The sequence below is a fragment of the Erpetoichthys calabaricus genome, chromosome 14, assembly GCF_900747795.2.
Source record: "Erpetoichthys calabaricus chromosome 14, fErpCal1.3, whole genome shotgun sequence".
In the NCBI taxonomy this organism is placed as follows: Eukaryota; Metazoa; Chordata; class Cladistia; order Polypteriformes; family Polypteridae; genus Erpetoichthys; species Erpetoichthys calabaricus.
In genome coordinates, this window is record NC_041407.2 from 96,962,841 (window position 1) to 96,987,059 (window position 24,219).

A 24,219-nucleotide genomic window follows, 5' to 3' on the forward strand; every position below is an offset into this window, starting at 1 on the left:
AACCAAGCGCATCTCAGAGCTTGAGGACACGTCCTACTGTGACAGGCTCAGACAATGAAATCTGCTTAGTCTCAGGCAGAGGATACCACGTGGGGACCTCATCTGGGTCTTTAAAATCCTCAAGGGACCTTATGCTCAGACTACATAACACTCTAGTAAAACCACAGCTGGAGTCCTCTGTGCAGGTCTGGTCACCACACCTCAAGAAAGACATGCAGAGGAGAATAACCAGGTGCATCCAAGGACTTGAGGACATGTCCTACTGTGACAGACAATTCAATCTGTCTAATCTCGAGCAGAGAAGACTACATGGAGAACTGCTCCAGGGCTTTAAAATCCTCAAGGGACATTATACTCAGACTACATAGTGCACTAGCGAGAGCACATCTGGTGTGGTGTGTGCAGTTATGGCCACCACATCACAACAAAGACAGCAGCACTTGAAGCTGCGCAGAGGAGAGCATCTCAGAGCTTGAGGACACGTCCTACTGTGACAGGCTCTGAAGTTAGTCTCGAGCAGAGGAGGCCACGTGGGGACCTAATGCAGGTCTTCATAAGTTTGAACATTTCAGTTTAAGGGTGAATCCTGTACTTCAGTGCTTTCTAAACTCGGTCCTGGGGACCCCCTGTGGCTGCAGGATTTTGTTCCCTCTAGCTTCTGTTTTTTTAATCGCACTCCTCGGCTAATTAAGTCAGCTCTTACTTCCCAAGTTCTGTGTTTTGGGAACAATATAAAAATTAGAAAACTAAGTTGGGTAAAAAAAAAATAATGTACCAATCAGTTATATGGGAGTAATCTATCTATCTAATGTACTGTATTTTTTTTTTCTTTTTAACAATATTTTCATTTTGATTTTCATTCTACTTTTCCAGGTGCTCTAATTATTTACTAATTAGTGGGTCTGACGCTGAAGTAGTTGCGACCTTTCATGATTTAGTGTTGTTTGCCGGGGTGTCTGCTCTGCTCGTTTTTATTTGTCATTAATGAGATACAACGAAGGAGGAAAACTGCACAGAGAAAGAGCAAAATGGAATGAAATCAACAAAAGAGAGTTAAGCTTTTAAATCTATAGCAAAAGCAGAAATATTTCTAAATGTCTTATAAATGTAAAAATCATGCTGCGGTGCTGTTCTGAATGAAGAATAAAAGAAAAATAATAGCAGCTAATTAAATTAGATGAGTGCTATCAGGTGTTGTCACTGATTAGGAATCTGATTGGAACAAAAAGCTCCAGCCACAGGGGGTCCCCAGGACCGAGTTTGGGAAACACTGATCTACTTGGGACTTAAGGGGACGGGCGTTCAGAAATGAAGCCATGAAGTACATCTTTATGCCAAGACTACTAACTACTGGGACATGGACTTGAAGCAGAAACCCCTTTAAGACGAATCTGGATGAGATACTGGGACAGCTTAGCTAGTGATGCTTGATGGACTGAATGGTCTCCTCTCGTAGGTCGCATTTCTTATGTTCTTATGTGCACATCCACTGACTGGTGTAACACGTCAGGCTACATACACACTTGGCTGTTTTCCACCTGGGCTGCAGCATTCCTTTCCTATGGACATTTTTTCATCCTTTAATTCCAGGAATCACAGCGCAGATTAGGGGTCTGACATGAGCAACTCAAAGCTTGTCGATTTTCTACCAGACAGATGTTTCTGTGTCTTCTGAGTGCTCAGCATTTTCAACTGCAATTAAGTGTCTTATGCAATCCGTGCACGGCTTAACTTTCTTTCAGAAGCTTAACTTAAATTAAAAAAAAGGCTGAAGAAGTTGAAATCAAATTAACTCATAAAGTGAATATGGTGCATATGTTAGCATTCTGGGCTCTCAACACAATCCCCCGGTCCTGTCTAAGTGATCAGATCAGCGTCATATTTATGTTTCTGTATTGCTGCTCGTACATTTCTATCAGTGACGTGCGGTGAGGGTCATGGCTGGTGAGAGTGAGATTTACAAATATATGAACCTCAAAGAGTTGCTTATTCACCAATCATCTGGCAGCCTGCACATTGACTACTGGTTAGGTTTCATACCTCATCAGCATTCTTTACACACACACCGGTAAGGCGCATATTTACATTTATAGTGACGAGAGAGAGCGCATTTCCTCCTCACGCTCCATGTGTTCTCAATTTGCCGTTGCAATTCATATTCATTCAATTCAAATGAAAGTATTGAGTGGTGTACAAAAAACGGATTTCAATTTTGACTTTAGTTGAAATATTTAGTTGTTTTTTAAAAGCTTTTAATTCTGATGCTTTAATCATTTTTAATACAGACTGTTCAACAAAAGGATAACGAGAAAAACAAAAGAACATTTTATTTAAGGTCAAAATTTATTTTTTAAATATTGGATTGTTTTTTTTTTAGTCTGATCCCATTTTTTATAAAATTGAAAACCATTTATGGTCGTACCTTTATTTGTAAAGGAAGTCCGTGCGCCTATCCTTCTCCACTTCTCCGTCACTTTCTTGTAAAAGTCCTCCTTATTTTCCTTTAGTTTTAGAATTATTAATCTTCCATTTTGGCAGTCAGTCGGAACAAAAAATAAATCTAAACGGACCGCTGCAGTGCACATGACTTTCTGATATCGCTAACTTATACAGTGTCTGCGTAGAAGAACGGCAGCGACAAATACCTGCTGGGCTCACATGCGTCCTTCAGGGCGGCACAGTACTGTCTGCCTCACCTTGCGCCTTCTCACTGCAGTTTTAAGTCCGATCAGCAAGACTAAATACATCATACACATTCATTAAAGATATTAGCCAGACTGTGGAAAGTCAGGGAGTATAATAAGGTAATAAGGTCAAAATTTAGTTTTTAAATATTGGATTGTTTTTTTTCTTAGTCTGATACCATTTTTTATAAAATTGAAAACCGTTTATGGTCGTACCTTTATTTGTAAATGAATTCCGTACTCCTATCCTTCTCCACAAAAATCTTAGCCATTTTCTTGTAAAAGTCCTCCTTATTTTTCTTTATTTTTAAAAGTCTTAATATACCATTTTGGCAGTCAGTTGGAACAAAAAATAAAACTAAATGGATCGCTGCAGTGCACTTGACTTTCTGATATCGTTAACTTATACAGCGTCTGCGTAGAAGAACGGCAACGAGCACCTGTTGGGCTCACATTCGCCCCCTTCAGGGCGGCACGGTACTGTCTGCCTCACCTTGTGCCGTCTCACCGCAGTTTTAAGTCCGATCAGCAAGACTAAATACATCACAGACATTCATTAAAGATATTAGCCAGACCGTGGAAAGTCAGGGTGTATAATAAACGTGTCTGCAAACCTTATATTGGCGACATACAGAGAGACAGCATCAGGCACGCGACAATCGCAGGCATCAACATCATGTGTGAGGGAGAGTGCAATCTGAGGTGAGGTGAGACTTGTGTTTCTCCAATGTATTTGAACAGGAAATGCGCCAATTCTGCGATTTTGACTATAAAAATAATCAAAATTATTGGAATCATACAGAAAACAAATTTCTAGCACAGACCAGTGGACACGTTTATTCTATGTTATCATTATTACTTTTCATGATGGAGCCTCACCTGCCTCCCCTGACCGCAGGTCCCTGATTTCTGTCTCATCTTCACTTATCTCCTGCATTACCTGCTCCGTTGCTTGTTGTTCATCTACAGGCCATATTCAGACCTCTTCACTTTCTGCACCCTTTATTCTGCTATAGATTTCATTTGAAATGGATATATTTGCCATTTTTGCCTTTCAAGCTACGCTTAACAACCCATAATGACAAAAGTGAACACACATTTTCAGAAAGGTTTGCAAATGTATTAAAAATCCAAAATTGAAATCTTTCATTCCTATAAGAATCCAGACCCTTAGCTCTGGCATTTCAGATTGTGCGCAGGTTCATCCGTGTGCTTTATTTCACTTTGAGATGTTTCTGGAATTGGACTGAAGTCCACCTGTGGCAAACTGAATTGATTGGACAGTTCAGCAAGGCACATGTGTACCTGATTATAGAAGGTCCCACAATTCACCCGGCATGTTCAGACAAAAAGCAAGCCTTGAAGACCAAAGAACTCACTGGACTGTAGACCTCTGTGATCAAACTGTGCAAATTGATCAGGACAAGGGGGTCAAAGCATTTCTGCAACATTGGGTGTTCCCAGGAGCACAATGACCACAATATTTGTGAAATGGACGAGGTCTGGAACCACCAGGACTCTTCCAAGACTGAGTAATCAGACAAGAAGGGCCCTGGATAGTGAGGTGACCAAGAACCCAATGGGCACTCAAATGCAGCTTCAGAAATCCTCAGCTGAGATGGGGAAACATGTTGGATGGACGACCATCTCAGTAGCACTCCATCCATCAGGCATTTGTGGCAGTGTGGCTGGACAGAAGAGACTCTTGAGTAAAAGGCATATAAACAATTTGTGATGCTTTGAGAGTTCCCAGGAGCACAGTGGCCTCAAAATTTGTGAAATGGAAGAAGTTTGGAGCAACCAAGACTATTCCTAGAGTTGGCCATCCTCCCACACTGAGTGACTGAGAAGGAGCTTGGTCAGGGAGGTGACCCAGAAGCTAATGATTACTCTAATAGAGCTTCAGTAGATGGGAGAACCTGTTGGAAAGATGACTCTCTCGGCAGCACTCCATCAATCAGATGTTTATGGTAGGTTGTCCAGACCAGGGGTGAGCAATCACAATCCTGGAGGGCCGCAGTGTCTGCAGGTTTTTGTTCCAACCCAGTTATTGCTGATGAAGCACTTGTTGCTCAAGTGACATTTTGATGCTTCATTTTAGTGGTCTCGCTTGTTAAAGTTCCCCACCCTTAATTGCTTATTTTAGCCTAAAAGAGCTGCATTCATTGTTTTTAATGGATCCTTATTAGCACTAAGATGCAAATGACAAAGAAGCCAGCAGCTCTCCACCTATCCTTTTCCATTTGCACATGTGTGTGTGTTCATCATGCACTATTTGGTTTAATAAAACACTTAAGAGAAAAATTTGACAGACCGAAAAATATCCATTTTAGGCTTCAAATCATTTGGATGGTATCCTTGGAAAGGAAAAAAATCTACGATATAAAAACTTAACATTGCAGACTAACAAGCCATAAAATTAAATAAGGCCTGAAACTGGCAAGGATTGGTTTCTAAATAAGCAATTGGGTTGGGAAGAAAACCTGCAGCCATTGTGGCCCTCTAGGACCGACACTGCCCACCTCTGGTCTAAACAGAAGCCACTCTTGAGCAAAAGGCATATGACAGTTTAAAGGACTCTCAGAGCAGGAGGAAGAGGATCCTCTGGTCTAATGAGACAGAATTTGAACTCTTTGGGCAGAACTCCAAGTACTGTGTCTGGCAAAGACCAAGCACTGCCCATCACCTACCTAATACCATCCCTACAGTGAAGGTTGGTGGTGATGGCATCATACTATGCTGGGTGCTGCGACAGGGGGACTGGTCAGAATTAAGGGAAGGATGAATGAAGCAAATACAGAGAGGACATGTCATTTTCTAACCCGCTTAATCCCGACCAGGGTTGCATGTGGTGCTGGAGCCTATCAAAGCTGGCATACAGGGCAAGGCAGGAACAAGACCTGGACAGGACGACAGTCCATGACAGGGCAAACACACACACGGACCAATCCACCTAACCTGCATGTCTTTGAACAGTGGGAGGAAACCCGCGCAGACATGGGGAGAACATGTAAACTGCATGCAGGCAGGGCCCTGGTCTCCTTACTGTGAGTCAGCAGCTCTATCACTGTGCCACTATGCTGCCCATACAGAGAAGTCCTTGAAGAAAATCTGCTCCACAGTGTGTGTGTGACCTTATCCGGGGGGGGACCGTTCAACTTTCAGCATAAGAATGACCCGAACCTTACAGCCAAGACGAGAGTGGAGCGTCTTTAAGGACAAGTCTCCATGTGCCCTTGAGTGCTCAGTCGAAAGCCCAGATTTAAACCCCATAGAACATCTGTGGAGAGACCTAATGATGGTGGTTTACAGACTCTTCCCATCCAATCTAATGAAGCATCAGAAGATCTGCCAGGAAGAATGGGATAAACCGCCTAAATCCAGGTGTGGAAAAGCTTGTAGAGACTTACCTAAGAAGAGCTGAAGATGGAATCACTACCACAGGGGCTTCTATAAAGTACTGGATTAGGGATCGGAAGAGTTTAATAAATGAGAGCTTTCAGGTTTTCATTTTTAATAAATTTACCTTTTTGAAAACATGTCTTCACTTTCTCATTATAAGAGCCATTTCCTAGTTACATAAGATTCATAAATGTTTTACTAAATGACAATGCATAATCTATGGGAGGTTCCTATAACAACCATAAGTAGAATTGAATTGGTATATTCCTGCCATTTCTAACATCTCTGACTAAACATTATTCTCAGTAAGTGACCAGCCTTGCCATGTGTAAGGTGTAGAGGGCACATGGTTTTAAACGTGCTTACGGGCCTTTTGAGTGTGTGAAGTAACACGCTTATTTAAGTGTTGAGCCGTACGCTTAAAGCGTACAGAAGAAGAAGTTAAGAAATTTTAAGTACAGAAATAACTAAAGTTTCTCAAGAAAAGCTAAATTTAGAAAAAATATAGTTTTCCTTTTTCTTTGCCTTTTATTCTACGTGTGTAACGACTTCTTTATTCTTGTGTGGATTATTTACCTTTAATTTTCACTAAATATTTTTAAAACGAACTTTTGGACTGAGAGATTTCTTTCAGCATGTGTTTTACCCTTGCTAGAACTCGCCTTATACTTCGGCAGCTACACTCATTATGGATTATTAAATGTGTCTTCATGGGCAAAAATGGCGAATTTGTCCATTTCAAATGAAATCAAAATCGTAATAAACTGTGCAGAAGGTGAAAGGGTCTGAATACTTTCTGAGTCCACAATGGTTAACAAACTAAAACTTACTTTGGCTCACACTGAGCACCCACTTTTCTTGAGAGTTTATGTTAAATGTAATTGTGATTCTGGTCATTTCATTGGCTGAGGGACATCAGACATTGTCAGTGTAATGCAGAAGGCCATGCTGTGCTTGCTGCTGTCTCCAAACAGTGATGAAAATCGAGATTCTCTTACCTGTGAGCTGGTGCGATTGCACTGGTGTGTATCTGCAAACCAGTCCTCCCCAGTAGCACACTGGTCAATGTCAAAGCTTTGCAAGTTTACATCAATCCGAATCACTCCTCTAGGGAGAAAGAGAGAGTGAGAGAGACTCAAGTAAGTCATTGTCGTCTGTCGACATTCAGGTACCATTGCTCAAATACACATTTCCATAGACAGAAGATAAAAACATATGAAATATTTAACATTAGCTTACTGATATACTAAATAATGTAAGAATCAGAAGGTAACTGTCATATGCATTATCTAACACATTAGACTATGGCTGAGAAAGTGAATACTCCTCTTGACCCACAGCACGGATTCAATTGCTAGTGTGGCTGCTGACAGTAAGGTGGTTGCAAAACTTCATGGCGTGTTACAAATCCTGCCATGGTATTCCACTCAGAATGTGACTTTGCTGCGAAATTTTAGCTTCAGGGTCCAAAAATCAGCTCATCCCAAATCTCAACACTGGGCTTTGGCCGACACAAACTAGGAAGGGAGAAAAGCTGACAGAATCCTCAGAGTCCGACACAGGCAGGAAGACAACCAGCAAACTGTTGGACCAAACAAACAAAACCAGAGCTTCTTTATACTTTGGAATTTTATTAAACAAATTAGATAGATAGAGAAGAAAGGTGCTATATAATAGATAGATAGATAGATAGAAAGTTGAGACTTCGTGACCTAAAGCATTCATGGGTTGGGGGGGGGGTCAGGCCCCCCGTCCACCTTTTCATGTGCTACAATCGTGTCCTAAACGGGGTTAGTCATCATATCCATAGAGTGACATTATCAGACGCTTCCTTCCCAAGAGGAGTAGCTGTGGTTTGAGAATATCTTCACTGGTGAACTGGTCTGTTTGCGTCTCCACACAGCTCACCTTTACTGCTTCCAGGTTTGACCTACAAAGCCAGGCCGTCCATTAGTTACATTTTCAAATTATATGAGCAGCGCAGGCAGTTGACAATTCTCTAAGGATTAAAGAGAAAGTGCTGAGAGCTTAGGTCTGCACATCTGGATCCCGCAAGCCAAATTTCCTAATAACCAGTTCATGGCCAGACGCTGCTAAAACAAGAGCGCAGCCCCAGCAGTTAATCCCGAAGGCAGTCCGCGGTGATTCCTTTTCATAATTTCATGTGCACCCCCACTTCGCCGGAGCACTTCCAGTAAGCTATGATAATTTGTGCGACAGCAATAGCAATTAACCCCATAAAAGGGTCAGGCCATCTCAGCCGGTGTAAATGTCAGAGTGCCGCAGATCACCAAAGGGTCTCCGCATTGTGCTAAACGATAAAAACAACAGCTGAACAGGAGTGGGGGGGCTTACCACCGCTGTTTGTAAAGACACACATACAGTGCCCTCCATAATGTTTGGGACAGAGGACACATTGTTCCTTGACTGACCCCTCTGCTCCACAGTTTCAAATTACAAATCGGGCAATTCAGACGTTAAAGTACACACTGCAGACTTTCAGTCGGTCATCGTCCATCCCGCTATATCCTAACACAGGGTCACGGGGGTCTGCTGGAGCCAATCCCAGCCATTTAAGGGGATTTGCAGACATTTTAGTCACACAACACTTTTTCTACTTGATCCTCCCATTTTAGGGCACCATAACGTCTGGGACAATTGGTGTCACAGGTGTTTGTGATTCCTCAGGTGGGGTTCATGGCTTCATCAGATACCTCGGCCTGCGTCTACCCTTTGCAGCCTGTAGTTGCCATTGTCCAACATGAGGACGAGAGCTGTGCCATTGAAACTCAATGCAGCCATCATGAGGCTGAAAAACAAGAATGAAACCTTTGGAGACATCGGTGAAACCTTCAAATGACCGAAATCAACCATCTGGAATATCTTGAAGAAGGAAGAACACACTGGTGAGCTTTCAGAACTAAGATCCTGGATGGCTGACAGTTTTCTTGCTCTCAATCACAATAATAGGGACGTGCTGATAGCTGGTCCTTCAGCCAAAGCTCACATTGGCTTTGAGCTCCTTGGCTCTTTTGCTGACTTTTGCAAATGTCAAGTCCGTAATCTTGGTGATATTTTTGACAGTAACCTCTCTTTTGAGAAACAGATTAACTCTGCAATCAAGAGATACTTTCTGCAGCTTCGTCGTTTAGCTCAGGTCACACCTTTTTTATCTCCTAGGGATCCTGAGAAAGCTACTCCTGCTTTTATCTTTTCTCGGCTCCATTATGGTAACTCCTTGTATTGCGGGATCAGCAAATCCGTGATACGCAGGCTGAAGTTGGTCCAGTTTGCTGCTGCCCGTTTTTTTGGTGAGAGCATGAAAAATTTGATTCTGTTTCTACAATGTTAACGTCTTTACACTGGCTGCCCGTTAGTTTCAGAACTGACTTTAAAATTTTGCTGCAGATAATCTATAGATGGCATCTTACTCCTGTGAAATTAGCTAAAGCCTATTCAAAGTTTGCCCCTTTATGCTGGAGGCAGTGTGGCAAAAATGGTACTCTGATACATATGTGGTGGTCTTGTAAATCAAGTTATCATTACTGGCTGGCAGTTCAGAAATTTCTCTCATACTCTTTAAAACTGAAGATTAAATGAACTCCTCGGTTTGCTTTGCTTGGATTGTGGATAGAGAGCCATCAACCAAACTGTCACACTTTAATTTTACAATACTAGGGGGCTTTGATCACCAAACTCCAGGACGGCGCCACACGCTAGCAGTTTGCAGTTCTGCCGCTCGCGTATGAGGAAGCGGATGTTCAATTTAAACAGATTGTTATTTTCAAGGGAATTGTTACATATGCATAATAGAACTGACTATTTTACATTACAGCGAGTAATTAACCATAGTAGAAAATAGTAAAACGTAATAAACTGAAAGACAATTATGTTTCATGTTGCGTTAGAGGTATTCATTGCGTTACACGTTTTCATTCTATTTGGCTTTGAAATTAACACGCAAATAGTTTTAAAATTTACACTTTTACTGTAAAACTTCAGTAAAAACAATTTTTGAATGAACTTTTTGTCAATATTACATTGAATTTTGATTCCGTGTTTGGACTTACATCGTGATAACTCTACGTATTAACTCTCTGTGAGTGAATATCATTTCTTTCTCTCTAATAAACTGACTTTTTTGAATGTCTGTCCCTGTGATTTGCTAATTGTCAAAGCATAAGCTATTCTAACGGGAAACTGTAAACTTTTAATACGAATGGCGTATCGAGATCTCCTTTGGTGTCTAATGTTATCCGATGAAGACGTACTACATCACCTTTCTTGTTGCCTGTTAAAATTTTACATGTCATTGCAGTGTAGCCGCTCGTCATTTTTCTCGTTAGTTCGTTTGACTTCATCGTTTCTCGGTGCTAGGATTGCCTGTGTACTCATTTCTTATGAAATTCTTCAATAAGATTTGGACATAATAACTCTTCTTTTATTGGGAACTTAAAGTGAAGAAAACATAAAAATTTATAAGCTGAGAGCGCAGGAACTGAGTCTGACAAAAGCATTGACACGAATGAGAGGTGAGAGGTGAGAGGAGCGCGGGCGTGGGCCATAAACCATAAATGGTTGAGGGGAGGGCAGGATTTGAAAAAATCTCTTGGCAATCGTCTCATCTCGTCTCAATATTTTCTTTTATAATAGAGAGACGTTATTTGCAGCAAGACTGATGATAGCTCGACATTGGAAATCATAATAATAATTATTTGCATTTATATAGCGCTTTTCTCACTACTCAAATCATCTATTGGCTTAAAAATATCTGATGTCTTGGAAGAAATAGACCTCTCTGCTTCTTTTGAAAATATCATTGCAATTAAAATTCATACCTTCCCCAAATATGAAAAGGCTTGGTGATACTGGTATAAAGGCACATCTCTACTCTCTAGATATAAAATCCTAAGCCTAAATGTGCAATGATTTTGTGCAATGATTTTATGTGACGTTTTTATGTCACATTTTTTGTCACACTTTATTTTAAAACTTACATATATATGTTTGGTATCGTTCTTTTCAGAATTTATCGAACTTTAATGTGATGTTGTTATATTTTCAGATTCTTATTCTGTTTTTTTATTTTTTTTTTAAATTATAAACTAAAAAATATCACGCGAGACGAGACTTTGTGCCAGGAGATTTAACCGTGCTCAGGGCTGGAAATAAAAGACAAAGAGTAGGACAGCTGCTGTACAGACCTTGAAATGTGCGAGATGCAGATCACACGGCACGGCAGCAGCTGATCGAGCAAAGAGGAGGTAAAAAATAAAACAACTGTATTTGTTTCCCATTGTATCACCATTTAAGAAGGGCATCTCCTTGGGGTGTTTTCAGTCCTCCTCTTCACAACGCGAGCGGCAGAGACACAAAATGGCTGGTGTGTAGCGCAGGCCAGAGTAGGGGGGTTGGCAAGCGAAGCAAGCAGGGGGTGAACCCTCTAGTATTAAATAAAAGATGTTACTTTAATTAGGTACTGTAAACTAAACTTTATGATTGCACACATTAACAAGTGTTCCGTGGGATTGAAGGGGTGAGGCTAACCCCCCTTTCTTTTCCTCCTTTTCTTTTGTTGTTCCTTCGCTACTGTAACTGTGTATGTTAATAGTAATGAAGAGTTTTCTCTTTTAGCTCACAGTTCACTCTTCTATGTAATTTCCATGTATTAACTTTCCCTTTAATTAATGTTATGGGTAACATTGATAAATAGAGATAATCGCATTGTTGTGTGCTTATGTAATATATAATATTACAGCGCTGTTTTCCTCTGTACATCAGATTGCCTACGTTTTAATGTGGTGAGAAGTCAAACAACATGAGCCCTTTTATTGGCTAACTAAAGAGATTACAACATGCAAGCTTTGGAGGCAACTCGGGCCCCTTCTTCAGGCGAGATGTTAATACAGAAACTGGAGTTCCCTGTGTTTATATACACATCAGGACAAATAACAACATTGGTAAAACTTTAAGGGAGACATCTTAAATGTAAAAAATGAATAGACTTCTTCAAGCTAAGGTTCCTTTAACAAGAGAGGAGAACAATGTATGGTGACGATCTTTGGATAAGATGACTGTCCAACAAAGTCTTTTGAAGTTTCTGATGAGTTTTTCAATACAATTACCATATATACTTGTGTATAAGTCGGGTCTTGAAACCAGAAAAATCGATCCTAAAATCAGACCCCGACTTATACGCCAGTTCAAAAATACGACACTTTTTACATTTTTTTACATCTCCTTGCCTCCTTCAATCTCTCATCAGTTTCTCAGACACATTGAATTTTGTTGCAGCAGTGCAGTTACCAATTTCTTTCGCTACTTCAATGACTTTTAATTTAAAACCAGCTTCACATTTTCTTCTGATCGAACGCCCCATCGTAGATAAGGGACGCTCTTACGATAAAGGTGTATGCGGGTGTGAGATACAAAAACACAAATCAGTGCAAACGTCACTTTGGAATAGTGCGGGTATTACCGTGTGGTCACGTGGGCACAATACAGAGAGAGGTTAGGAGCACACGCTGATACAGCGCATGGCTACACCCACATAGAAAAAAAGGCCGTGTGCTCCGTGGTGACTCTCTCAGGTGGGCGTTAGCTTATCATAATCTCTTGGACCAACAGCGTGAGTTTTCCGCATTCAACTTATACAACCGACATTATAAAATACCAGAAATTATACAGTAAAATCAAGTCCTGACTTATCCATGGGAGAACTTATCCACAAGTATATACGGTAGATATGAAGCGTCTGTGTGGGAGAAGCTGGACAAACACTCCGCCAGAGAATGAATTTCCACAGGCACCAGATCAAACATGGCAACACAGATGTTCCTGTAGCAGCCCACTTCAACAGCCATGGACACTGGGAGAGAGACTATAAAGTCACGGTGCTTATGGGAAACTTCAGAAGACAGCAAGAGAGAAAAGAAGGGGAAGTTAAACTCGTGCTAAAAATGTAATACATTACAACATGGTTTGAATAGAGACAAGAGTTTTATGGCCGGGTATGAGGATTGTTCACATCTCTCAACTGGCACAGACAGCCTGACTACAGAACCACATTGTATGGAAAAACTCATCAGAAACTTCAAAAGACTTTGTTGGACAGTCATCTTATCCAAAGATCTTCACCATACATTGTTCTCCTCTATTGCTTAATGAATCTTAGCCTGAAGAGGTCTATTCATTTTTTACATTTAAGATGTCTCCCTGTTATTTGTCCTGGTGTGTATATAAACACTGGGAACTCCAGTTTCTGTATTGACATCTCGCCTGAAGAAGGGGCCTGGGTTGCCTCCAAAGCTTGCATGTTGTAATTTCTTTAGTTAGCCAATGAAAGGGGTCATTTTGCTTGACTTCTCACTACATCCATAATGGCTGACAACACTCTAGTTACTACCCTTTAATAAAATTCAGTTATGAAAAAAATTTTTTGCTGCTAGTTTTTAAATCATCACATGGGTCTGTTCTTCCATATTTATCTGAATTGTGTGTTTTACACCAGCCACCCAGAGAGCTTAGATCTACCGGGCAGTTGTCTCTTGTGGTCACTTGCACTAAGTGTAAAACTAAGGGGGACGGGGCTTTTGCAGCTGCTGCACCTCATGTGTGCAACTCTTCACCGTATTACATTAAGGGGGCGCCTTCAATTGTACCGTTTAAAATGAGAATGAAGAGCCATTTCTGTTCTGTAGCTTTCAGTCACCTTCACTGATGCTGATGGTCCTGGCTAATATGGCGGTGCGCTTAGATGCTGCGGCTGTGTGCTCTCCAACTCAGATTGTGTTTTTTCCACCCTGCCTGGATAAATACACGTATAGCCGGCAGGATATTTTATCTATCAGTTTACGGAGCGAGAGTTGCTCGACCTCCGAGTTTCTCCGCGTCCACAACATTCCAGACGACATTGCACAAACACCGGGCTCTCCGTGGATTCCTTCAATTTCGTTGTTCCTTTGTAAGAGTGACAATGACAATAAAGATCTATCTATCTATCTATCTACTCTGAGTCATCTTCTTTCTTTACTTTAACTCACTGCTGGCTGTATTTTGTTTTATTGAACTTTATTTCTATTTATTTCTCTTTATATGTCCGTTGTGTGTTTTAATGTGAAGCACGTTAGCTACAGCATTACTGATGTTGTTTTAAATCTGCTCTGTACATTAACATTGAGCTTAATAATCACAAAGGGACTGGTAGGCCAAGGATGACCACCACTGCTGAAGACAGAAGAATCCTCACTATGGTAAAGCAGAAGCCCCCAACGCCTGTCAGTCAGATCATAGACAGTCCTCAGGAGGCAGATGTGGACGTGTCAGAGACGACGACTACCTTCAGAAGACTTCATGAACAGCAACACAGAGGCCACACTGCAAGATGCAGAACACAAAAACAGGACAGCCAGATGACAGTTTGTGAAAAAAATAACTTCAAAGAGCCCCCGTGATGTAGAGCAGGGGTCGCCAAGTCCTGTCCTGGAGGACCACTGAGGCTGCAGGTGTTCATTCTCACCCTTTTTTTAACGAGTGCCCTGTTTGTGCTGCTAATTAACTTCTTGTGAATTCATTTTAATTGATTTGCTTTTTTACGATTTGTTCCTCTGAATTGCTTCATTTCTTTCCTTAAATGGCACCCAAACAGAAATGAAATGTGAAGTGACGGAGCCAGCAGAAGACCAACTAAGTTAAGGCCTAAAACTCTAACCAAGTTCACTCCAACCAGTTGCTTAATCAGGTGCTGAGTCTTGTTGTTAATTAAACCTGTTCTTTAATTCCATGGCTTGTTGCTGCCCTCGTGGTGCAACAGCAGACATTCCTGAAATTGTTGATTTTCTCTTTTCTACATTGCTCAAATGTTTTGGGGACCTGAGCAGATTGACATCTTTCTTTATTTTCAGATATTGTATGATGGACACCAGTTGTTTTGGCTCATTTTATATCTTACTGTTGTTTGAAATGAAAGATGGGAGACACTGAGCTATAGGAAGCAAGTTCTGGAAAAAGATTTAGGGGTTGACACAACACTCTCATCATCTAAGCAATGCACAGAAGCAATTAAAAAGGCAAATAAAATGTTCAGTTATATCATACAAACTGTTGAACGTAAATTCATTATTACATTATGGGGTTTCAGAGGTAACCCTACCCCTAACCTAACCCTCAGTGAGCGTCTCCTCAATGCTGCAATAGGAAAGAGAGATGGTACTGACAATGGTGGCGCCCCCTCTTGCCCTGGTGGAATACTGCATACCTTATTCGAGCCCAAATGTGACTATATATATATATATATATATATATAGATATAAATATATACTATATATTTTATACATACACTGTATATACATATACAGTAATCCCTCCTCCATCGCGGGGGTTGCGTTCCAGAACCACCCGCGAAATAAGAAAATCCGCGAAGTAGAAACCATATGTTTATATGGTTATTTTTATATTGTCATGCTTGGGTCACAGATTTGCGCAGAAACACAGGAGGTTGTAGAGAGACAGGAACATTATTCAAACACTGCAAACAAACATTTGTCTCTTTTTCAAAAGTTTAAACTGTGCTTCATGACAAGACAGAGATGACAGTTCCGTTTCACAATTAAAAGAATGCAAACATATCTTCCTCTTCAAAGGAGTGCGCGTCAGGAGCAGAGACTGTCATAAAGACAGAGGAAAGCAAACAAATCAATAGGGCTGTTTGGCTTTTAAGTATGCGAAGCACCGGCACAAAGCTGTTGAAGGCGGCAGCTCACACCCCCTCCGTCAAGAGCACAGAAAGACAGAGAGAGACAGAGAAAAACAAGCAAGCAAAAATCAATACGTGCCCTTCGAGCTTTTAAGTATGCGAAGCACCGTGCAGCATGTCGCTTCAGGAAGCAGCTGCACAGAAGGTAGCAACGTGAAGATAATCTTTCAGCATTTTTAGACGAGCGTCCGTATCATCTAGGTGTGCAAACAGCCCCCCCTGCTCACACCCCCTACGTCAGGATCAGAGAAAGTCAGCGCAAGAGAGAGAGAGAAAAGTAAGTTGGGTAGCTTCTCAGCCATCTGCCAATAGCGTCCCTTGTATGAAATCAACTGGGCAAACCAACTGAGGAAGCAATGTACCAGAAATTAAAAGACCCATTGTCCGCAGAAATCCGCGAACCTGCAAAAAATCTGCGATATATATTTAAATATGCTTACATATAAAATCCGCGATGGAGTGAAGCCCGCGAAAGGCGAAGCGCAATATAGCGAGGGATTACTGTACACATACATACCTGTATATATATAAAGGTAGAATTCTGTTACAACGAATATCTTTACAACAAAATGTTCATTACAACGAAGTATTTTTATGGTCCCAACAGTTTCCCCCATATGACACAAGTCTATAGAAATCTCGTTACTACGAAGTACATTCAGCAGATACTTTCATTACAATGAAGTGCCCAAAACACCTTGAAATGCCCGAATGAATCATCCACAGAGCAGTCAGTTCTGTGGCTGCAACTCAGTTGTGCACAACGATCCCCAAACAGAAACATTGTAATTTATTTTTCTTTCTTCAAACTTTCCTCGTACTGTTTTTTTGTTGTTTTGGTTTTCAGTGATATCTTTTGCTTATTGCTTGTCAACATTTGAAAAACATCCATTGGAATTTAACTCATTGTCACCCTCCTATAGAAATGGCGAAAAAACGATAACAGTTCATATTAGGAAAAAAAAAAAACTAAATTTTTGCAGCTCTCAATTGTGGCAAAAAGAAAAAAGAAGTTGCCAGGGAATTCGGAATTTCGCCATCGACACTGTCAACCTTCTTGAAAGACTGAGCAAAAAAAGAAGAAAAATGTCGGGTTGCAAATGTATGCGAACTGCTGCATTTGAAGACGTCTAAAAGGCAGTTTTATGTGGTTCAGTGATACTCGTTCAAGAAACGTTCCTATTAATGCGGCACTCATTCAAGAAAATGTGAGGTTTCTAAACTCTCTTGGGACCTCACACAACAGGACAACACGCCGAAGAGCATCCCGAAGTGCGATCACCGTGTCTGAGTAAGACTGTTTATCTGTTGCCGGGGGCAACAGCAGGCTCACAGCTCTGGTGCGGCTCGGCACCGAAGCAAACAGAAAAGATCTCGATGGGTGATGCAGGGAGGAGCATTGTAAATGCAGGGCACAGAAATACTTGGCCACTACCCTGGTCACAACCCTGCCTGACTGCTGTGTCTGTGTATAGGAGAGTGGCAGACCGTGCTACAATAAATAACCCTGCTGTTCCTGTTTCAAGATGAATAAAGCTGGTTTTGCTAAAGTACTGACACTCAACCTCGTGTTTTGGGGTGTAAGACAGGGACTTATAGCGTGACCCCGATCTTTTAGGATTCGCTTCTGTGGCGCCTCACTGCACCGCTGTGAGCCTGCTGTTGCCCTGCCCCGGCAGGGGACAAACAATCTTACACAGACGCGGCAATCACGCTTCAGGACGCACTTCAGCGTGATGTTCCTGTTGCGTGGGGAGTATGGGGGATCCCAAAAGAGTTCAGAAACCTCACAATATGAAGAAGAAGAAAAGGATGATTCGGCTTCTGATTGATGACTGTGCTGCACACAACATGCTTCCACATTTAGATAATGTTCGCGTTGAATTCCTCCCACCCAATTGCACAGCAGTGCTTCAGCCATTGGATTTGGGCATCATTCACACGATGAAAGTGTATTATCAAAAGGAAATGCTGAGAAAAATTCTCATCGGCATAACGACAGGAGGAGATTAAAATTAACACGAAAGAAGCCATTGAAATGATTGCATACGCCTGGACACAAGTTAAAGAAAGCACTAAAGTGACAAATTACAACAAAATTTTCATTTTGAAATATTTTTTAGGTCCCTATACATTGTATACGCATATATATCTCTCTATTATAAAAGAAAATCCTGGGACGAGACTTTCTCTGAGATAATTTCAACTCCTGCGAGAGATAATTTCAGGTTCCGTGAGACGAGTCTTTTTGCCAAGAGATTTTGACAAGTCCCGCTCTCCTCTCAAACACTGACCACCACGCCGACAGTCCAATCTCTTCTCATTCGTGTGAATGCTACTGTCAGACACAGTTCCTGCACTCTCAGCTCCAAGCGGGGTCAAAAATAAAAGACAAAGAGTGGAAAACAAAGTAGAACATCATAAAGAGGCTCAAACACGTTGGCGCGATAGACATGCAGAGCATGTTAGAGATTATGAAAGTACTAAAATTCTAAAGTCTCAAAAACTAATAGTAAAGATCGCATTAGCGCAAACAAACGGAAATTATTACTTGGTGAAATAACGGAACAGTGAAAAGAGATCAAATATATGGACATAGGTGATATGACAGAAGTATGTTGTTTGAGTTTAAACTTTAAGTCGGAGACTTGTAGATCGTCTAATTATAATTCGTGTTGCCATCAGAGAAAAGCAGTGTTTCTTCCCAATGAAGCGGCGTATCCGCGAGAATTAAAAGATTTGTTGTTTGGTGAAAGTGAAATCCACATACACGAGCGGCAGAAACATGAAGTGGCTGGCACATAGCGCAGGCTGGGGTGTTGGCAAGCGAAGTGAGCAGGGGGCAAAACCCCCTAGTGCTATTTTTTTTTCTCTTTTTACTTTGCATTCTGATGTCGTTAAGGACAATCAGGGTTCCCACTGGCTTATGTTTAATGTTCTTCTTTTCATCTTCTTTGTTCTTTTTTTTATTATCATTTATTGTTATCCACTGTTTTTTAGACTATTATTTTTAATGTATTTGTTTAATTATGTATTATTTGCTACTTTATTCTGTTTGATTCTTATTTAAAAACTATGAGTGTCTTGCAGTTCTCTCATGTGCCTTGCACTTTGTGGGTGGACTCCCTAAGAGGCGTGGTCACACATCAATCACCATTAACAGACCGCCCCCAGGGCCCTATAAGGTGTGGTGTGGTTCATTTTAAATACGCTTTGTTAGATTTTGGTCGCTCTCGTGAATGTTGTGATTTTTATTTTATTTTTGCACAGGTTCTTAACTTTTTGCTAGTCTCTTGTGATATTCTTGAGGATTTTGATTTGGATCTCGTTTATCTTGGATTGCCTTTTCAGGCGAGCCCTTTTTGATTTTTTTTTTGTGTTCCTATGTTCTTTTTGTTGTACAGTATATTTCTATTTCTGTCAATAAATCCAGCTTTTCTAAAGATTCTGTGAGCTCCCGTTCCACACAAGCCAGGGGTTTACGGTGATCCCTTCTCTTGTGGTGTATTTTGAAAGTGTTTTTGGACTTCACAGAGCATTTTTTTTAACTTTGAATGTGAAGCACATTTTGGCCAGATGTAGGCTGAAGCCAGCCACTCAAGTAGAAGTGAGGTTGCCATTTGTGTCACCTTTTCTGGGCAGGCTGGTGGGATTCAGGCCTGCTTCTCTGGGTATTTTTGAAGGCCTCGCATCACTTTTGGCCACATGCAAGATTACATTATAACAGACGTGTTCTGCATTTTTGTAATGTATCCATTTCTGCATTACTGAAAAAGGTGCTTGGGACCGTGGATGTTACTTTCATGTGAACTGCATGTATTGAGTATCTGTGCAGAGCTGTGAGTGAACCTTATTTAAAGAGGTTTTTTTATGAAAATACATTGAATTAATGCTAAACTGAGTGCAGTGGTGGTGAATCTTCATCATTTGGATTCCCCACTTCAGTGTCTTGATTGTGGAGTTTGCAAGTTGTTCGGTTTTAACCTTAGTCCCTGATTTCCACTGCCAGCCCACACCAGTGCGGTCAGATCAGCTGCAGTCCTGACTGGCCCTGCCTTAAGTCTGAATGTGTGCACATCCGAACATTCGGGGTGTGTACCCAGGCACCCTGATGGCAAAGGGCCTTTTCATCTTGCCCTCCCATTGTTCAATGAACCGATGAAAGCACAACAAGCTCCATTTTGATGATACGATTGAGTGTCCTCACGCTAAAATAAAAAATTAGATCACCTCTCTGTTAAGATGCTCGGTTCACTAAATCATCCAGGGTCCTATGGGGGTCTTAATCTGGCCTTGTATCTATCTACATTGACTTCTGGATTATGTTGTAACTCCCAACAAAATTCAATTAGAAGACACAGAATTAGATAATGGATGGACGAATGTGAAAAAGACAGCAAGCCATTGCTATGCAGCCAGCATTGGGGTTATAATGATGTAACAGGTATGGACACCAGCAGGAGCGTTTTGTACCAATTGCAGTCTGCTCATAGTTTATAAGGCAATACAGGCTTTGGAGAAAACAGCGTGACAATCCAATCAAGAAGAAGAAGAAGAGTTTCTGATTTGTTGTGAAATGAGATCAATACTCAATCTCCTTAGATCTCAAGCGCTTTGACATATCACAAGGAAAGGTGTGACCCAGATTCCCCAGTTGCTATTAGACACAAGCCTTTTATAGCCGACGAATGTCAACCAAGGATTTACTTCATAGAAAGTTTAATTAATGCAGATTATCCGTCCCATTAAAAAAAAAAAAGAGAGACAGATTGACGAGACAGGATGCCACTGTGATTGAGTGACCAGTCTGTCACTGCCTATTGAAGATAAATACAGTAGAAGAGGGAGACGTATGAGGAGGTATCGCCCCAAAGTCCTCTTTTCCTGGGGCAGAGGGGACTTTGGCCTGCACACGTTGCTGTCGCCACTTCACGGATGCCTGCCAGATGTGTGGAAGGTTGAAGTGCCAGTCGCAGTCAAGAAAAAAAATCACAGCCAAACTGGGCTGAATGTCAGGGGAAAAAAAATGCCGTCGGTGGCTTTATTTTAATAGGATTGGAGGGTGATGAGGATGCAGAAAGCAGCTTTCACTGACAGAACCTGATGACCGCCTTGGAGCTGGGCAGGTTTAAATCCCTGGTAAATTGTACTCATCTCTTGTAATGCAGTGAGGATTTAGCACAGCCACTCGGTGGGAGGCCGGAGGTCAATGGCCTGCCCTCTCCTTCTGTTGGGGAAGCCTCTTAAACTAGCAATGTTTCAACCTCTTTTTGTGCCACCCTTATGTTGGCACAAAGTTCTGCGCTGAATTTTTAACATATTTTAAAAATGCAATGCAATACTATACAGAACATACAAACTATATTTTGTTATGGTCTTTAATTTTCATAAAGCTATTATGTCTGGGGTTTTCATATGTAAGGATTCTGAATTTTTATTTTGCCCCCTGCTTGCTTTGCTCATCTCTGTCGCTCGCGGGGATGAACGCATGCTAAGGAGATGCGGTCGGATCAGCTGCTGTCTTGTTGCTGCCGAGCTGCACGTCGATCATTTAAGAGCCTGTACAGCAGCTGTCCTTTTGTCTCGCTGCCTTGTCTCGCGGGACGTTAAAGTGTCTTCCGAGAAGATCACGTCTCCAGATTTTTTTTTTATTATAATAGATACAGTACTGTGCAAAAGTTTTAGGCAGGTGTGAAAAAATGCTGTAAACAAAGAATGCTTTCAAAAATGGAAGTGTTAATCATTTATTTTCATCAATCAACAAAATGCAGTGAATGAACAAAAGAGAAATCTAAATCAAATCAATATTTGGTGTGACCACCCTTTGCCTTCAAAACAGCATCAATTCTTCTAGGTATACTTGCACACAGTTTTTGAAGGAACTCGGCTGGTAGGTTGTTCCAAACATCTTGGAGAACTAACCCCAGATCTTCTGTGGATGTAGGCTTCCTCACATCCTTCTGTCTCTTCATGTAATCCCAGACACACTCGATGATGTTGAGATCAGGGCTCTGGGGGGCCATACCATCACTTCCAGGACTTCTTGTTCTTCTTTATGCTGAAGATAGTTCTTAATGACTTTGGCTGTATGTTTGGGGTCGTTGTCCTGCTGCAGAATAAATTTGGGGTGAATCATATGCCTCCCTGATGGTACTGCGTGATGGATAAGTATCTGCCTGTATTTCTCAGCATTGAGAACACCATTAATCCTGACCAAATCTACAACTCCATTTGCAGAAATGCAGCCCCAAACGTTCAAGGAACCTCCATTATGCTTCACTGTTGCCTGCAGACACTCATTATTGTACCGCTCTCCAGCCCTTTGACGAACAAACTGCCTTCTGCTACAGCCAAATATTTCAAATTTTGACTCCTCAGTCCAGAGCACCTGCTGCCATTTTTCTGCACCCCAGTTCCTATGTTTTCATGCATACTTGAGTCGCTTGGCCTTGTTTCCACGTCGGAGGTATGGCTTTTTGGCTGCAACTCTTCCATGAAGACCACTTCTGGCCAGACTTCTCTGGACAGTAGATGGGTGTACCTGGGTCCCACTGGTTTCTGCCAGTTCTGAGCTGATGGCACTGCTGGACATCTTCCGATTTCGAAGGGTAATAAGCTTGATGTGTCTTTCATCTGCTGCACTAAGTTTCCTTGGCTGACCACTGCGTCTACGAACCTCAACGTTGCCCGTTTCTTTGTGCTTCTTCAAAAGAGCTTGAACAGCACATCTTGAAACTCCAGTCTGCTTTGAAATCTTTGTCTGGGAGAGACCTTGCTGATGCCATGACATGAAACTGTCTTCCACAACCTCATCTTGGTAGCAGAGTTTGGCTGTTCCTCACCCAGTTTTAAGCCTCTTACACAGCTGTTTCCGTTTCAGTTAATGACTGTGTTTCAACCTGCGTGTGACATTGATGATCTTTAGCACCTGTTTGGTAGAATTGGTTGATCAGACACCTGACTAGAATCCTACAAAATCCCTGACTTTGTGCAAGTGGACCTATAAGAATTGATGCTGGTTTGAAGGCAAAAGGTAGTAACACCAAATATTGATTTGATTTAGATTTTTCTTTTGTTTGCTCACTTTGCATTTTGTAAATTGATAACAATAAACAATCATTATTTATATTTCTGAAAGCATTCTTTGTTTACAGCATTTTTTCACACCTGCCCAAAACTTTTGCACAGTACTGTATATATATATATATATATATATATATATATATATATATATATATATATATATATATATATATATTGTGACCTGGGTGGGTTTTGCAGAACCTCATACCCTAAACACAATCTCACAAACAAATGATTTATTGTGCTAAATACCTTCACAGGTCATTCAAAGTCACAATCACAGATGCAAGTCTTCCTCTTCTCTCTTTCATTCTCCCTTTAGGGGAGTGTTGTCCAGTTCCTCTCCCGACTCTGACTCGCCTGTTCTGAAGCGGAGCTGCTTCCTTTATCCAGGACCTGGGAGTACTTCCCGTGTCATGAGACTGTCTGTCGGAATCACTTCCTGTTCAGATGGAAGTCCTATAAAGTAGGAGCTAGTAATCCATTCAGCGCCCCCTGGCGGCACACACAGAACTCAACTGGTTGTTTCATTGGGACTACATTTCCCAACATGCCCTTTGGGTATCCGTAAAGGTATTGAAGCCCAGGGATGCTGGCACCTAGTGTTTTGAAGAAGTAAATAACCGGAGGAAGTTGTCTTCCTCTGTCCTTCCATTGTAATGGCCTCCCGGTCGGGGTAAGGCTCCTTATATAGTCCTAGATGGGATGCCAGTCTCTCTCTGCTGTTCATTTCTACATTTAACTATATATTAGGGCTGGGCAAGTTAACGCATTATTATCGGAATAACGCATTAATTAATTAATGCCGACAATTATTTTGTAGCGCGTTAAAGCAGTTTTTGTTGTTATTATTACTAGCTGATTACCCAGTGGCTTCGCTCACTGAGTGCAAGGGAAAAAAAATTAAATGTAGTATTTATAAGATAAGTTTGTTAATTGCCAGTTTTATTTTTCAACAAATAAAGAGAATTTACAATGACATAGAAATCAATATAAACAACATTATTAACATCATTATCATATGAGAATTTGAAGTAATATATAAGAAGCACATTGCATATAAAAATAAATTATTAGACAGTAAAATCTTCTTCTACAGTATAATACGCTACCGTGGCTGTCCGTTTGTCTGTCCAGGATTTTAAATCACCTGTAGCTCACAAACCGTTTCACCTATTGACTTGAAATTTGGTACACATATACTACATGAGATCTACTATCTGCTTTCGGGGTGATGATTTTATTACTCTTTTTATCTTTATTTTATTTTATTGTAGAATCAGCTCTCGGCAGCAC

General features: G+C 41.1%; 1 protein-coding gene across 1 annotated transcript in view; it reads right to left on the minus strand.

Moving 5' to 3' along the window:
• The window catches only part of gpr179 (G protein-coupled receptor 179), a 98,340-nt gene that overhangs the window by 44,622 nt on the left and 29,499 nt on the right, over positions 1 to 24,219 (minus strand). Inside the window, exon 2 of the mRNA XM_051918987.1 lies at positions 7,085 to 7,193. Within this exon, the coding sequence (XP_051774947.1) occupies positions 7,085 to 7,193 (109 nt within the window). The remainder of the gene's footprint in view (positions 1 to 7,084; positions 7,194 to 24,219) is intronic.